This window comes from Harpia harpyja, chromosome 3 (assembly GCF_026419915.1).
Source record: "Harpia harpyja isolate bHarHar1 chromosome 3, bHarHar1 primary haplotype, whole genome shotgun sequence".
NCBI lineage: Eukaryota > Metazoa > Chordata > Aves > Accipitriformes > Accipitridae > Harpia > Harpia harpyja.
Window position 1 is genome coordinate 57,891,987 of NC_068942.1, and position 17,576 is coordinate 57,909,562.

The 17,576-nt window shown below is 49.5% G+C and overlaps 1 protein-coding gene across 1 annotated transcript; it reads right to left on the reverse strand.

Moving 5' to 3' along the window:
* Positions 1 to 13,638: 13,638 nt before the first annotated feature.
* On the reverse strand, positions 13,639 to 17,261 carry IRF2BPL (interferon regulatory factor 2 binding protein like). The gene has a single exon (XM_052782803.1). The coding sequence runs from the start codon at positions 16,591 to 16,593 to the stop codon at positions 14,380 to 14,382; it is 2,214 nt and encodes a 737-aa protein (XP_052638763.1). The 5' UTR covers positions 16,594 to 17,261; the 3' UTR covers positions 13,639 to 14,379.
* Positions 17,262 to 17,576: the final 315 nt, after the last annotated feature.

The following is a 17,576-nucleotide window of genomic DNA, read 5'->3' on the forward strand; positions in this document are numbered from 1 at the left end:
TTGGGTTTATTTTGTACAGAGCTCTGCATGTGCTGCTCTGATGAGGTTAGCACACAAAGAGGCAAGACACTGTTAGTCAAGTGGTGTTCTCTCTCCCACTGATAGAACAGGAGGAAAAAAGTGAGTTTGATTCTCATTTACATCAAAACCGCTTTGTAAGCAAAAAAAAGGAGCTCAAAGTCAAGTCTGTATTAGGGAGCATTTCTCCAGGGCAGGTAACCTGGAAAAGCACTACAAATGTAGTCAGAGCTTATACAGGCAAGCCATGCTTCTGCGGTATCAGAAGCAGGCTCACTAGGTGAAGGGACCAAAGGGGCTGTGGTCCTGGCTCTCCCATGGCTCCTCACGCAGTGCATAGGCTTCCAGTCACACCATGCAAAACTGCTTTGCAAGCCTCCTTACCTTCCCCTCCCCGCCCGCCGCTGCATCTTCCTACAGCAAGTAAAGTTTACTCCAGCTCGTCTCCCTTTCTCAAGTAAAATAACCTATTCCAAGAAAAGCACGGGTTTGCCATTATAAACACATTGACACTAGAAATTCTTACTAGCAAAGCTATGTCGGTCAGAAATCATCTGATATCATACTTATGTCAGCAGGGCTATGACAAAACTGCCCTTAGATGGACAGAAAGGTATTTTGTGCCAAATTCTAATTTACACCCATAACTCTTTGCAGCTCTTGCCAGCATGAAGGAACCTTGGAAGGAGCATATACCATACCTGTTTTGACCCTGCTTACACTTCATACTAGTGTGAATGAGAATTTGGAACTGTGAGTCCGTATGTGCCTCCAAATTGCTTCTAATTTTTCTACATGCTTATTTTAGTAGTATTTGTCACCCGTGTGTATGCAAATAAAGCTTGCAGAGGAGTTCTGAGTAATAGGGAGAAAACAGCCTACCACTGTTTATTAGACTACAGCTGATGCCACAGTAAAAAATACTGTTGGTAATTTTAGTTCCCTTCCTCAGGGACACTTCCTGCCCTTCCACATCGTTATGAAAACTGCTGGTGACAACGCATCCAATCCCAGTACTGGGAGCTCCTCACAGAGACCCATAACGAAACAGGCTCTTGAGCCAGATTTTTTCTTTTTCTGCTAATCTTCCAGGTCCAGATCATCCTTCTCTTCCAGACCAGAGCTGAAATGCATGACATGGCACAACAAATGAAGCTTTTCTATCCCTTGCCCATGGTCTCTTTCTCCTAAGGTCACCTAACTTCATTCACAAGAACTGTCAGTCCAATTCCCTTCATAGCCATGAAATTACCTGAAAGAATTTTTAATGCACTTAGATTTTGGTATTGTATTTTTACACTTTTCATCTTAGGTTTCATTGCCTGTTAAACCATCTTAGACTTTGAAAACCACATTTCCTTCTGAGTGACTCTGTCTTTTTCCACTTGGCAAGTGTCACATTTTTCTGTGATTTTCTTATGGCATTTAAAGCAACAGGATCCCTTTTTCCTACTTATCTCTCTGGGCATTAATATCATTGCTCGTTTCTCAAGAAAAATGCACAGCTCCAAGGTTGCTGCCCCTGCAAAATCATCCAAAGAAGCCCACCTACTTCATCTTCCCTCCAAAATTGGTGACAAATTTTGCTTTTTCCTTAAGTGAAAATTCTGAGAGATTCAGCTACATAGATTCAAGTTTTCAGCCACTCTACATATTAGGCATACACTAAATTTGAATGAAATCATTTGCACATGTGCAACCTACATTTATGCATGCAAATCAGGCAATTAGGTACAAAATTACCTGATTTGCATACATAAAGCTAGAACTGAGCAAGTAATATGCAACAAAAACATATTCTATTAATATTATTTTCTTCTGTTCTGAAATTGGCTGCAACTGGATTAGGAAATACTCAAGATTTTCACCACTCAAAATGATTAGTCCATTTGATGAACATTTCTTGGTCTACTGATGTGCTGGCTAATTATATATATATCAAATGATACCAATTTTGTACCATGTTTGGTAACTTAGCATGAATTTTACAATAAAATGTGCAATTCCACCTTTTTCACATTTGGAATTCGACTTAAAATTCATTTGCACAAATAAATCTTGAATGCATGAATAGTAAAGCATCGCAACACAGATGCCCCCCAAATTTGGTTTTGAATTCAAATATTCCTTGAATTTTTTTTGCTGTTTGTGCAATCCAGCTGCTTTTCCGTGCACACAAATACGGAGCTGCCATAAAAGCAGCTGCATATGTGGAAAAAGAAGCCAGTGAAAACAGAGTCCGTGGAGTCTGGAGGATATTTCCTACAGGACTGCAGTTGTAAGCAGACAGGTCACACCTCATAGATAATGCAACAAGAAGCCTTCCCTCGGCACAGCAACGCCAGAGGGGCCTGCCTTACTGCAAGGTAAGTGCATACCCTGGGAGGGCTCTGGTGACACCCTTGACCCTGACCTCTCCTTTCCAGTGGCGCTCTCAGCCTCCCACTGCATCGCTGCTCTGCACATGTAGCAACACACTTCTTTTGGTTTGCTTCCCTTCGCTGTGCTCTGTCTTGCTCAGAAGGCAAACTCCTCAGGCACAGACCTGTCCTATTTGTCTACAAAGTCTTATGCATACTAAGGGGCTTTAGCTGTAGAATAAATAAACAATAACTGCATTTCTGCTGTGGTGCAGAGACATTTTTGCATGTGTCTAACTGTTCTCATGGGCTTATCTCCAAGCCCCTTTAAGCCGTTCATTATAATTTTTAAGATGGGGTCACCAATACTCTTTCAGATAAGGGCAGATCTTTGGTTCCTGTAATGGCGGTACAAAGCTCCACATAGTGTTCAGCATTTAATTCCTCATGCATCCTGGCGTTTGCTTTCTGTTCAAAGGTGCCCAATTTACAAAGGTGAGCTTCCCGTAAGTGATCCAGTGGCAATCAGGTCTTTCTCCAAATATTCTGGTACCTTTAATTTAAAACTAGGCAAAATGCTGAGAAAATGGTTTCCTCACAGTGTGCGCAACTGTATATGCCATAAATTTCACCTGCTATCTGGCTCATTCACCTATCACCAGTGTGCCAAGTCCTACTGGTTTGATTTTTTTATGCTCAAACAGCACTTTCAAACTTTCCAACAACTCCTCTTGTTCTTTCTCCCTTAGCATTTAAATTGTAAGCATTTCTGAAAAGACCATGTCTTTGTCTTCTAAAAACTATGTTCCACATCTTTGGCTGATACAAGAAAATATCAATAAAGACCATCAAGATATTTGACAAGATCCACATTTAAGACCTGTCATCTTATGGCAACCTTGCTGTTGATTATCAGTTGCCTCTCATTTCAGGAACTTCTCACTGTGTCTTATTAATGGATGAACTGGTAATGAGGGACTCTTCACCTCATGACCTATTGGTCAACTATCTTATTTATTTCCAGTGCTTTTGCTGCTCTGCAAAGTTTTGCTGCTCCTAACTATGCAACCATTTGGCTCTTATTTGTCTGTCCATCACAACAGCTTCAGAGCATCTCCCAAACATTTAAAACCAGAAAACTCTGCGTGTGTCCCTCTCTTTTTCACCCCCACCTGCTGAAGGATAGAGCTTGTCTAGTTTTCCTTTCTTGCCTTTGCCTCTGGCACTTGTTCTTACTTCATCCTCTATTTCAGGCTAAGGGTCTCCAGATCTCCTTGACACACGTCCCAAAAGAGGTACATTTCCATTTCTTCATCTTTCCTGATGGCAACCGTCCCCTCCCACACTCAGCAATTTCATTTCTATAAGGAAATAAATATAGTAGCAAGTCAGCAGCACCTTTGTAAGCTCAAGAATTTCTAAGAGGCACTGGAAAGCCATGCAGGCCAAGAACGTAAGTGTATCTGTAAGTGAAATGTATTTCAAGCTATGGAGGTAAAAAGCAACAGTAGTTCTTCTGTCCCAAGTAAGGTGTACTTCATTCTAATCCTAACATCTATCACACTTCCAAATAAACAATGATACTTAGAAGGACTCAGGGCTTTTCATCGTTCATGTTCGTCACACATATCTAGTTCAACCTCACAAATTCCCGACGAGGAAAAAAGCATTTTGTAGGAGACGCTATGCTTATACCATATACAAAGCTTCCTTGATGTATTTGCAGACAAATTGCTAAGTGTAACCTGCCTCTCTAAAGACCCATGGACCTGGAGCAAACCAGCTATGTAAGGTTATCGGACCCAGCAGGGAAGGAGCCAGAGGAATTACAGAAAGGTCTTAGTAGTGGGAGCAAATTAAATGGGTGAGTTTGTGTGGTTTGCCTTGCTGTGGCAAGTGGGCCCCTCTAGCTATGTGTTCAAAGGGGGACAAACTGCTGACTGAATGGACTTGGGACCCTGAGACAGAATAATCCTTGGGGAAAGTAAACCAGAAGCTTGTGTACCATGAAGCACCTTGACAGGCAAATGGACTGTATCACTAAGAGAAAACTAGAGCAGCTACATAAAAGATAATGGCAAAACCGTATCTCAATGGATATCTCACATATCTCAATGGATTCTTCTGTTGTGAGGGGGGAAGACAGAAGTGCTGTTTATCTGCTGCTGAAAAACTAGCAGCAGACCAGGCACTCCTCCTGCAAGTCAACAAAAGCAACAGGAACTGCAGCTTGCACCTCAGCAGGAGAGACTGCTGCAATGTATGCTGACATGGGGTCTGGGGAGTACTGCTGGACTGGCAGAAGGTAGTTTGGGCTGGCTTAGCTCTGTCCTGATGGAGCTAAAACATTATCCTCAAATGCCCATCTGCATCTCTGAATGCCTACTCCTGCTGGTGTAGAGGGTTAAAACTGAGTAGCTACAGAGAACCTCCCCAATGAGAGGGGGCCAGGAAGCATAGAGAGTGTTGAGCTATTTGGCTCTTGTTCTGGCCAGGCTGAGACTAGCTCCAGAGGCATACTGTCATTGCATCTGGGCTGCATTACATTCATGGGGAATGTGCTCATTTATAGCAATCAAACAGCTAGGGAACATCACTACCTGTATGTTCAGAAATGAGAATGGTAGCCTTGGAATGACATCTGCAGGGTCTGCTGCTAGAGCCTAAACTGATTGCCACTCTGGGCGCTCCTCTCCAAGTAACATGATGGAGGAAATAGAGGTGGAGGGAATGAATTCATGTGACAGACTACAGCATTCTGCTACAAAAGGCAAGGAAGACCTGCAGCTTGCCGAAAAGCTTTAGAAGAATTATTAGCCCTACATCAGCTTACAGAAGGTCCTCCTGAGAGCAGGGGAACTCCAGTAATATGCAGCTGGCATGCAAACTTGCGCACATGAAGGGATCGTTCACTGGAGCATATATAGATATGTGCCCAGCATATACAGATACGTGTTATGCCATTTGATCCATGGGTGGAGGCCTCTGTTCAACACAGCAGCTTTCTGCTAGAGGCAGCCAGAGCAAGTCTTGAGTAGTGAGTGAGGGGTAAAATGTTGAATTGAGACCAAATAATCTCAGATTGTGTGGGAACTCCACTGTTGTCCGAATGAAAAATCAAGAGAAGTCTGGTGACTACATTGCCAGGCTTCTTTAGGGAACAACAGCCAAAAAGGCTTAAGAAGCTTAATAAAAAGAGCTACCCAGGCCCAGACATCTTTAACCATCAAGGAAAGCTGGTGTATCAGTATGCACACTTGACAACCCTGAAATGGAACATCACTGAGAAGTCTGTGTGGTAATGAAATAGGTTCCCATAAAACCATAGAACTAGTTTGGACAAGACCCTGAGTGTAATTGTGTGTGTGCTGCTGAGGACTGATCCCTTAAATGCTTGCAGCAAGTAATACGGTGACTCTCACAGTGCTGGGCAGGAATCAGGTGACTCTATAAAGAGCTCACCTGAGGAGGAAACTGTGTGGAGCAGGTGACAGCCTATGGTTCCCACAGACTTGGACCGCGATACGAGCACGAAGGGCCTGCTCTGAGCAGAGAAATAACCTTGCTCCGGTCTGGTCCCTTGGTTCTAAGGTTTGAAGAACTTGTACTGGTTTTAAGCATTTGCCATCTTTTCTGGGCTGGAGGACAGACCCGATGGCTATACAAGTACTGGGCAAATGAGGAAGAATACAACTCTATTTACAGGCTCTGCACTGGAAGGATTTTTTTCCTTAAAATATTAGAAAATAAATCTTTATGTAACTCCTTATTTGCAACAGCAGGAAGGACATGTGGGGTTTTTTAAAGGGACTTTAACCTGATGTCGTTGTTTTCAACAAAGGTGCTGTTAACAACTGTTATTGTTATACAGTTCTATGGAGTTATGTTGTAATTGATTTCCATAGCAACGTGATCATGTCGTATATTCTGGATTATAACTCAGAGGGAGAGAGGATGGGAAAAGCACGGAATGAATACTACAGAGCAAAACCTGTCCTGATTATTACTTCAATCTTGAATGTTCTTATTAGTCCAATTTGTTTAAACAGTGTTTATTTGTAGGTAACATTGAGGATCCAGCCAGGCTGCACCTGCCTCCCCAGGCATGCTCAAACACAGCCTGGGACTGCAGATCTTCAAGGGAGAGCAGGGTGGGGTTCCTTCAAATGACAGAACCTTGTGCGAGGAGGAAGTTTCAAGCTGTAACTTGCAAAATATGTACAACACACTACTGTAAAAATCCAGCCATCAGAACAAGGAAGATCTAGGCAGAGAGCTGCAACTAATCATGCAAAAAGCTGAAAGGAGTTGCTCTTTGTATTAAGCATGTGCAGTGCAGTTCCCAAGAAATGCCGTCGTCTCTTCTAGCATGAGGAAAGACAGGTACACAAGAGCATGAGAATTTCTGCATCATTTCCTGGTATTTAACTGTCACACAAGCCACTAGACGTCCTATCAAGGATGCTGACTAATGAATCTGTCTTAGGCTGCAGGTCCTTGTTAGTACAACGTGACTAAATGTCCACAGATCACACAACTGACACTATCCCTGATGGCTGCACCTCTTGCTGCCTCCCCTCCAGCAGAAATGATGCAATGAGCACAGCTGAAGGAGTACAGTTGGATGAACAGAAGAGTTGACTGTGGGAGGTGGGGGCAGAGGGAGAGAACCACTCAAAACCACAGCAAATGTTTGCCAAAAGTGAGTATGTATACTTACCAAGGTACAGCTCTTGAAAGGCTGCATCCTTTTGATAAGATACATGGCATAATCTTTCACTGAAGGAGGTGGGATAAAATAGATGCACCAACTGGCCTTTCTTATCAGTGCAGTCTGAGTTCTTCAGGGAGGAATTATCTTTACATGTAACAGGGAGTCAAGCACATCAACAACACTGAGCAAGTAATAAAAAATACTCCAAAATTTACTGCAGGAAGAAGAGAGCTCTTTCAGTTGTTTTAATCCTAGATGTTTTGCACCTTCTCTTTTTATTTTACAGAAATAAATTACAGACACTGAGGAAGAGAGTTCTAAGAGAAAATGTCTAGCATATCACGCTAGATCAAATAAGCCTGCAACGTCTTCAAGTCAGTGGCCTGTATTTTCCAGTAGCAGACCAGATATTCAGGCTTCCCACTCCTGCCCTAGTTCTGCCCCTAGCTCTGACACAAATCAAACCTACAAAAGCGCGTTGTCCTTACCCCAACTATGTGCCAGCCTGGACATGTTCAGATGAAAACCTGGGCTATGCTATGATCTTGTCTCTTGTTACCATGAAGCGTGCAGTGAAGAGTAAGATTGCCTCAGATAGGTCCAGAATACAGCAATTCAAAGCAACCCCCTCCTGTCTTTGATTTGGATGTGCTGTGCTTTCCATCATAGCCAAAGGGGAGCTCCTACCTCTGACACACAGGTATGCACTCTCCTTCACCCCAGCCCTTGGTATGTTGCATCAGCAAGAACGGCAACAGCCTCCAGCCTTGAAGTTATCTGAGCGAAGGACGCAGGCTACAGGCAAATGGCCTGGCACTGAATGCTGCTGTTCCCAAACACCTGTGTTGTTCAAGTGCTTTTGAGTTCAGCTGTACACAGTTGTTAACAACATGCTTCTATCCCAGAGGAAGGGAGACTAGCAGTTGGGGCAGTAACCAAAGGCCACAGTCGCCCTCATTCTGATAGGCATTTGCCGTGTGACCTTGGCTAAAACACTTGAGATTACCCATCTGGAAAACAGATAAACTAACGTAGTGACTCGAGGAGTAACTTCACTCTTTCCTGGGTGCAGTCCTCAATTATGGTTAGCAAAGTCCCAGCCAGCTTTGCATAAAAAAGCACGCACTTATGGAAGAGCAAAGCGCTGTTTTGGCTTCAAAACAGATTTGGGGCTGCCCCCCCCCCAGGAAAAGCCCCCCGCCCCTCACCAGTCTTCAGCGGCCCACAGGCAGAAGCAGGCTGCTAAATCAGTGGTTTGCCTGAGGAGCGAGCGGAGGCTTGCAGCAGCATGGCTGCTTTCTCTGCACATTCCTCTGGTGACGCTGCTTATTACCCAGCATGCAGATAACCCTGAGTCAAGGCTTTGGTATGAGCGGCGCTGCCAGGAGCTGCGTGCTCGGAATAGAGGGTTACAGTTTAAACCGAGGTGAAGCGCCGTCCCCAGCCAGCTGCACCCTGCCTGCCTGCCTGCCTCCCCTACTCGGCTGGAGCCAGCCACCCCTTCACCTATTTGCAGAAAAGGAGCTTTCCAGTCCCTCCCCTCCACCCCACCGCTCACGCAGGGATCATTCCCATTGAGAAGCTCTCAGCCTAATAGTAATCCCGACGAATTTAGCTGCTGCTAATAAATCCCACCCCTCTGCCCCTCCCAACCTGCCTCCATGCAAATCCATTTGTAGGTTACTTGAACAATAGCGGAGCTGTAATCAGCCCTCCCCTCTGGCAGCCTGCAGGGAGGGAGGGGAGGAGGATGATGACAGTGGGGAATTCTGCTCGGCTCCTTGAAGCTGCACAGACATGTTTCATGTCCCCATTCCCAGCTCCTGCGCAGAGGCAGGCAGGCGGGCAGGCAGGCAGGCAGGCGGGGATCACATGGCTGCCTAGGCCAGGCCCAGGCCAGCGGCAATTACATGCCGTGGTGGCCCGGTGCCCCATCGCCGGCCTAGCCCGGCCTGGTTCGGTTCAGCTCAGTTCGGTTCGCCGCCTCCCAGTGACTGCCTGAGCTGCCATGCTGCAGGCGTGCCAAGCCACTCTGTGCTGCGGTAGGGTTGCCAGGCTCGCCTCCACTCAGAGAGCACTGAACAAAGCAAAGGGCCTTTGCGCTGGCCAAAAAACTGAGGAAAAGACCCCAATGAAGCAGGCTCGGGGGAGCTGGTCACCCTGGCGCACCTGGTACTGCTGGGAGAGCAGTGCCAGCTGGAGAGAAAGTGGCAGCTCCCTGCTATAGCTCTCTTTGGGGACAAGGAAAAAACACAGCCTTCTTGCTGTTAAAGCTGATCCGTGTGGGAAGGGGGTGTTTTCCTGAAAATAAGTTGCCATTCGACAGCCGCTTACATCTTTGAGGCTTCTTTGCAAAGGGTCATAAAAGCAGCAGCGAGTGCATATGGCTGCGCAGGGCTACGGGGGGGGGGGGGGGGGAGGGCTGTGAGCGGATGCCAAATCAGCTGAAACCTAAGAAGCTTGACCTTCCTCACCTCCACCCCTGCTCCCACCGCCTCCAAATAACCTTAGAAGGGCGCATCGGGAAGGCAAGGCACGCAGCAGCGAGGGGAATGCAATCTCAGCCCAGCCGCAGGCAGGGCTGTGGGGCTGTGTGTGTGTGAGGGGGGAGAGAGAAGGACACTTCGGGGTAGCTGCAGCCGCTGTCAGCAACGCATACCGATACCAGCAAGGTTCATTTCGTCGAGCCAAGCACAGTAGTCAGACTGCAATCTTGAACCTACCTAGCCCCAAGTAGCTCAGCCAGTCCAACCAGTCAGAGACCGTACTGGCCGGACAGACTAGTGACGAGCATCCTCCCCCTCCCATTCACATGTCTAACTGCTCCCTTCTGCTTTTCACTCTACAGTTCCCTGAATGGCTGAAAGAGAGTGGGTTTGCTGTCAGAAACTTGCAATGACACGTAATCTCCCGTGTTTCTTCTCACAGAGGTAGGCGAGCCCGTTCCCAGGGAGAAGAGCTGGGTTCCCGCAGAGCCTCCCAGTCAGGGTCAGCAACATGGGGCTGGGCTGTCCTGTGGCAAACACGTGGAGAGGGAGATGTTCGGCTGGCTCGTCAGAGGAGCCCAGTAGTAGCCTCGCTCAGTGCGCACACACCTAATCCTTCTTTTAAGACATACACCAGGGAAAAGACCTCGTCTGCAGTTCTTTTCACATCACCCCATCAGCAGAGGCAAACCCCTTCCCAGTCTGCATTACAGGTTTTAAGGCAGGGGCTAAAACAACAAAAGCTCAGTACGCAGTTCTTAGACACTTTGAAAATAAACCCAGCAGTGCCTATTTCTATACAGGAGGGCATAACTATGCCCTCTGTGTCTTCCAGGGGATGGTTGTAAGGACAACTATGTAGGTACAGAGCTATGTTTTGGGTAGAAAATGCATGCTGTAATGGATTCTGATGGCTGAACGCCAAGGGGGAAGCTGTTCTGCTTCAAGAATAGCCTTACAAGAGTCAGCATTACAGTGACAGTTCAGTACTCTGCTGCGAATCTACAGGATGTGTCACTTTGGCAGAGAAAGAGGCTGCTAATGCACAACACAAACCATCCTACTATGAATGGAGAATGGCTGCATACCACAAAAAAAAAAGAAAATGGCAAGACCTAGGGAAGAGGGAAGCTGCAAAGTGACTACTGCATAGTAAGCTGGGAACCTGAGAGTTCTGAGGAGACAAAGCCCTTTCCCTTGAGGGGAAGAAACACGCAGCTTGCAAGACGCATAAAGAAGCAGACAACCCTTTTTCCAGTGATTGCTGCAGCTCTGCAAAGCTATGCTGGCAGCCAGCCTATTTGAAGAGATTGCAGTTTCAAAACAATGTTAGTCCTGACTAGTTTGGAGCTCAAATGTTAAACGGGGAGGGGGGAAAGAGCATGCTCATATACACAACATTGCTAAGCAAATAACAAACATAACAAGGTTTGTACTAAATGACACCAGTTAGCATTGGTGAACTCAAGCTCCTGATGAAACTGTGTCGTATTTCCCCCAAACGGACATAGCATCTCTTCGCTGCACAAACACTTCCATCTCCAACTCGCGCAGAGCTGCCAATGCTTGAAAAACAAACATCCAGTGACACACATGTTCTAACCCATTTCTTAGAAAATAGGCTACAAGGCTATTAAAAGAAATGTCGAGAATAATCTAACTGGAAAAAAAAAAAACAACCCTCCTTGGGAAAATAAACCATTTAAATACTTCCTTCTCATTACAAGAAGGAATGAGAGCACAACAAATGACCACCTGGACAAATAAATTCACTTACACGATTTATTCAAGCAAATGGGCTTTACCTGAAATAGCTGGCAAATATGGGGGAGGGGAGCATTACTGTAAAATACAGAAATCAGCTGAATCTCTGTACATGAGACTTGCTCAGTGGCTCCCTTTGCCTCAAAAAAAGGTTACAGCTTATTTGTCAGCTGTGGACATCTTCAGAAAGAGAAAAACCTATGGAGTGGGTTCAAAGAAATGCTAGCTAATATGCCCAGACTAGCTGCTTAATGAGCCAGAGTAAAAGAAAAGGTCACATGGTTACAAAAAACCTCCATACAACAAATGCCCTGTAGCTACAGTTAACTTTAATTAACTGCAGTATTACAATTCACTTCAAGCTTATTTTCCACCTATGCCTACTGCCCCTTACCTTTCCTTTGCCTGCTAAAAATCAAATTGATGAGTCTCATAAGTGGGCTTATGTTTCTAAAATTCTGACTGATAAGAGCTTTTCAAGAATGCTCTGCAATTAAAGAAATCCACCAAACGGGGCTCTTTCTAACTCCAACTAGTGATGACTGATTTCCAGATTACAGGAGTGGTTCTGTTTATATAAATCAGGGTATTCACGCTTCTGTGACACCATTAAGTGTTGAATAGCCAGTAGTTTTCTCTCTTTTAATGGCAGCTGCAATTCACACATGAATATTACTTCTCTCCTTGTTAGGTTTAAACTCGAATTTTATCCATGTGTACAATTTTTTTTCTCTGCCAGTCTTGAGCTCACAATGTTAGTCCCCCTGTCTTGTGATTTAGAAATAAACTGCTGTGTGGGAACTGCATGCTTAGAAATAATTGAGAATAGGATCAGTACAAATCTATGCTCTAAAAACCTTACAGGCTGTACACAATAATTAGCTCAAAATGTATAGGTTGGATCTAATAATTAACTCAAAACATTTTTCTGCATTATTCCCTCCAATTCATTACATAAGAACAATATGTTCTGAGATTTTTAAGCACCAATATATCACTTGGCAGAAAAAGAAAAAAAATATATACACGTCATCTGAAATCACAGTGATGCCAAAGGTTGAATCTCAAAACAACCCACCCACACACACGCACAAAATAGCCAGAGTATGTACCTATACAAGGGAGCAAAAATCCGTAGGCACATTAAGCATATAGTCTCAAGGCTTCTACCATCCTTTCCACCAGGAATACAAATGAAAAATGCCTTATTAAGAGCAGGCAGATACCATGCCACCCAAGACTTTTAAAAAGTACCTCTTGGGATTTTGGGGTGTGGGGATCCTTAATATTCAATAAAACTCAGAGCTCATAACCTATGACACTGTTGCATTTGGAACAGCTCTGTGTTCTGCTGGTCAAACTGCAAAGGATTTCTGCAGGGCTGCTGTTTTTGTCAGGAGTTTTCTATCTTTCCTCCTGGAAAGGACAAAGTTCATGTTAGGTTTGTTTGCATTTTCTAGCTAGTGTGAGGCCTGTGTATTTACTTTGCCTGTTGATCACCTAACAGGTATTGCACTGCTCCCCAATCTCCAGAAAACGCCAGTGTCACATAAAAAGTTAATTATACAAAGAATCACGTATGACAGTTGCCAAAAGGAAAGCATTTCACTTCAGTGCTTTAAGCTTCCTCACCTGAAAACACAACACAGCCCCTGAACTGTTCACCAGCTCAGTTATGAAAAGTCATTCCCTAAATGGGGTAGCTACCCCACCAGCTGCAACACCAACTGTAGAAGCTGTTATTTCCCACTACCTTTTTTTGCGCTGTGCTCAACTACAGTCCTGCGTTACCAAGAGTCTATGGCTAATGCTGATCTTCGATGACTGCTCTTAAAATCAACTAAAATTATTAACCACGTGATGCTGGTTTTTTTTGTGAAAGAGGGCTTCGTTTCAAATCTCAAGCCTTATTAAATTGCGCAGGCAATGGATGCATCCTGTATTGCAAACACTGGTTGCAGCTGGAGAGCGGGGGGGGGGGGGGGGGGGGGGGGGGGGGGGAGAAGGGAGGAGGAAATGAGATGCAGAAACAGTAAATAGAAAACGCTTAGTCAGCAACTGTTACTGCAACATTAAAGGTGAAATGTAAATAGGCACAATGCCAAGATTTAGATAAGTTTGATAACACCATCGACATCATCATCTTACTACATATATGTGAAAATGTGCGTACAAGTGCCACAATTATCACAACGAATTGCAGGCTCTTGGTATAATGGAGACTTTTTAGAAAAGGCAACAGGGCTTGCGCATGCTGCCTAAGCTCTGAGAAAAATAAAACTTGCTACTCGAGAAGTATTAATATCAATTGAATTTATTACAATTTACTAAGCTCCAAGGCACATTACAGTGTTCTGTTAACTACAGAAATGTATAAAGGACAAACAGAGCATGTTTTTCATGTACAGCATTTTGCTCTACTGTTCAAAAGCATCCGTGCATCAATAAAAGCAAAAACAAAAAACACATGAAGATTAAAAACGTTCAGATCAATAGAAACAAACTGAAACATTTTCCTTACAAACTTGCAACAAAAAACACCCTCCCCCCAGAGCCACCCCACCGTTTTGCAAACAAAAAACGAAAACGAAAAAAATAAAGTGAAGGACTAACACTCAGGGCTTGTAAAACATAAGCTGTCACCATTTTTGTAGCAATTTTTTAGGCATCAACACTGGCCTTGGCAAAAAAAAAAAATTTTTTTTCATTTTTTTGTGTTTTTCTTCTTCTTTCAGAGAAGTGCATACATTTACAAAAATACACACCAGCAGCAGGTAATCGCTAAGGGCTATTAACTTTGTACCTAGCCAACACACTGCCAAAGAAATGAGAACAGGTATTATGTAGTAACCAAACAATATTATATTCTGTTTAACAAAAACCAGCTCTATCCTTCAAATGAAGAAGAGTACATACCTTTGTTTCAAAATATAGAAACATACGACGAAAATAATGTCTATACATAAGACTAACTTTTGCAGTTTGTTATATTCACAATTCTACATCTTCAGGAGTCTGAAGGGATTGGATTTCCTACTCAAGGGTCTCTCTCCTTTTTCACTTTAACGTCCCCAGCTAAAATGGTCGCGATCTCGCCCTGCATAAATGCCCAAGGCACATTGGAACCGACTAGGGGGCATTTCTCTCCGCTGGGGCAGTAGACTTCGCCAGTCGCCCCTTGGGCCTTGATGCTCTCTCTGGAACAAGGGAAGCAGAACTTGTGGCTGGGCACAGAGGGGCACTGAACAAAGTGGGTGTCCTCCAAGCGTTCGTGGCAAATGGTGCAGCACAGGGGCCCGCTGTTGGCCATGGGGGAGTCCGGAATGTTTTGGGGGTGCACTTGGTCCATGGCGGGGTGGGCGCTGGGGGGAGGAGGGGCCACTTGCAGGTTCATGTCCCCGTTGCGGGAGGCCAGGCGGCGCTGGCCCGGCACCGAGGCCGGCGACACGGGGCTGCTGCTGTTCCTGCGGGTGGACGTGGTGGAGTGCACCGAGCTGCCGTCCTTTGGCGAGTGGGCATTGCCCAGCGTGTCGGCCACCGACATGAGCGCGGCCATGGGGGACTGTCCGTTCTGGGGGGCGGACTCGGGCGGCGTGGTCCGGTTGGAGTGAGGCCCGAGGGGCGGCGGCGGCGGCGGCGGGGGGCCCCCGCCGTGCACCGCCCCAAAGCCCCCGGCCGACATGGTGAGCTTGAGCGCTTCGCTCTGGCTGGCCATCCACTGCTGCCGCTGCTGCTCGTCGCTGAGCTTCAGAGCCCCCTCGGCCGAGTCCGAGGGCTCGGGAGAGGCTTTCCTCTTGCGCATCGCCCCGCCGCCGCCGCCGCCGCCGCCGCCGGGTCCCCTAGAGGCGGCGGCCGTGCCCTGCGCCCCGCCGGCCCCGGCCCCCGGCCGCGGGAGACTCACCAGCGCCGTGGGCAGCATGGGGCAGCTGGCGTCCAGGTAGGGCTGCGGCAGCATGTCAGCGCCCACCAGCTCCTTGAAGAAGCGCACGGACTCGGGCAGCAGGTCCCCCAGGAGCCGCCAGTCGCCGGAGCCGTGCTTCTTCTCGTACTCCAGGTACTTGAAGCCCGAGGAGAGGCCGCGGCCGAAGTCCTTCATGCAGTCCTGGTACATCTGCTTGGCCACGCCGGAGGCGCTGGAGAAGACGGTGCCGGAGCCGCTGGGGTACTCGATGAACAGCTTCAGCTCATAGTCCATGCCCGGCTTGGAGACGGCGTCGAAAGCAAAGACGCGGCCCAGCAGGGCGTGATCCTTCTTGAAGCGCACCTCGTAGGGGGTGCAGCCGGCCAGAGTAAGCAGCGTGTCCCGCACGATCTTGGGCTTGCTGGCCCACTCCTCGGCCCGGTTCCGCAAGCTCTCGCTGAGCTCGGCCAGCGCCTCCGCGTTGCGCTGCTTCTCCTTCAGCTCCCGCTCTTGGTCGCTGCTGGACACCGAGCCCGGCCGCTTGCCGCAGGCCTCGGAGGACGAGCCGCCGCCTCCCCCGGCGCCGCCGCCGCAGGTGCCCCCTTGGGAGGAGGCGGAGGGAGCCGGGGGACCGCCGCCGCCGCGGCCGCTCAGGCCCCCGTGCGGCGGGGGCAGCGCCACGCCGGAGGCGGCGGGCCCGTTGAGCAAGGTCTGCGGCAGCAGGTTGGGGGGCACGTTCATCTGGGCGCCGGCAGCCCCCGGGGGCAGGCCGGACACCAACCCCCCGTGCGCCCCGCGGCGGGAGGAGGAAGAGGAGGAGGAGGAGTTGGGGCTCTGCCGGTTCAGCTCCGGCGGCCCGTCCTCAGGCGGCTTGGGGAAGCCGTTGGGCCCCCCCAGCCCGTTGGGCAGGCGGGCGCCGTGGCTGCTGCCCAGGCTGCCCGGCGGCGGCGGGTACTCGAAGCGGCTGCGCTGCTCCGCCGCGGCGGCGCTGAGCCCGTAGCGGTCCAGGCTGGACTGGGTCAGCCCCGCCGAGGCTGCCTTGGAGGAGGCGTCCACATGGTTGAGCTGCTGCTGGGCCGCCGCCGCCGCTTCTTTGGCGGAGAGCGGCACTGCCTTGACGCCGACCGGCGGCGGGGGACCGGGGGAGCGGCCGTCCTGGAAGCAGCCGTGCGCCCGCTTCAGCTGCCGGGCCGTCTCGATCACGAACTCGATGCGGTCGGCGCCCTCGTAGTTGACGCAGCCCCGGCAGACGGGCTCCGTGAAGTCCCAGATCATGGCCCAGGGCATGCGGGGCAGGTCGCACAGGTAGCATGACTGTCTCCGCGACGACGACACCTGCGCGGCGGACATGGTGCTGCTGGCCGGGGAGCTGCTGCCGCTGCCGCCGGGGTAGGGGCTGGCTCAGTCTTCCCCCCCGGGCTGCAGGGGGGGTGGCTCTCCGTACCTGATCCTGTTGCCCCTTTCAGCAGGGGGATCTCCCGCTTTTAGCTCGCCCCCGCTGCCGGAGAAGGGCTGCTTCTACCTGGTCCTGCCGCTGCTGCCCCGGTGGGGTGGGAACCGCTTCTTCTGCTCCTCCGGGGGGCTGGGTGGGGGTCGCCTTCTAGCCGCTTCTGTTTCCCTGCGCTCTCTAGCTCTCCGCTGCTGCTGCTCCTCCTCCGGGAGGAGGCGGAGGTGCACGGAGGAAGATGGGGGGGTCACCTTCCACCCGCCGCGGCTGCCTCGCGAGCTCGCACTTCGGTACGTGCCGATCCACCGCCGCGAGCGAAAAAGGGGCACCCGCACGGAGCTGTCCGGTCCCGGCTGCGACGGCGGTTTCCCCGAGCGCCGGCGGAGCGGTGGCGGCCCGGGGGCAGCGGCGGCAGCAGCGTGGCGAGCGGCGCCGCCTGCTCCTCACTCACATCCTCGCCGCTGCTCGCAGTCCGAGCGCGGGGTGCTGCGCGCCGCCGCGTGTGCCTGCGCGCCCCCTCCGCCGCGCCGCGCTCCCCCCGCGCCGCGCCGCGCCGCCCCTCCCCTCCCCTCCCCTCCTCCGCGCCGCGCTCCCGGCTCGGCTCGCCTCGCCTCGGCTGGGCTCGGCTGCACCCGGGCGGGGCCCCGCGTCACCGCCGAGCGCCCGCCCCTTGCTTCCCTCCCCCCGGCGGCGGCGCGGTGCCCACTTGTTGCGCGGGGCGCGCATGCCCGGCGCCCTGCCCGCGCCCTCCCCTGCGCGCCCGGCAGCTGGAGCGCGGCGGGGCACGGCGGGGCGCGCGGGCAGCCCGCGCTGCCGGCTATGTTTGGAAACTTGAACGGCAGATCGCGCCCTCGCCCTCCTGCCCAGCCCGCGCGGCGGGTCCGCC

Excerpts from the sequence above, each read along its gene's own strand:
- IRF2BPL (XM_052782803.1), bottom strand. The coding sequence starts at position 16,593 with ATGTCCGCCGCGCAGGTGTCGTCGTCGCGGAGACAGTCATGCTACCTG.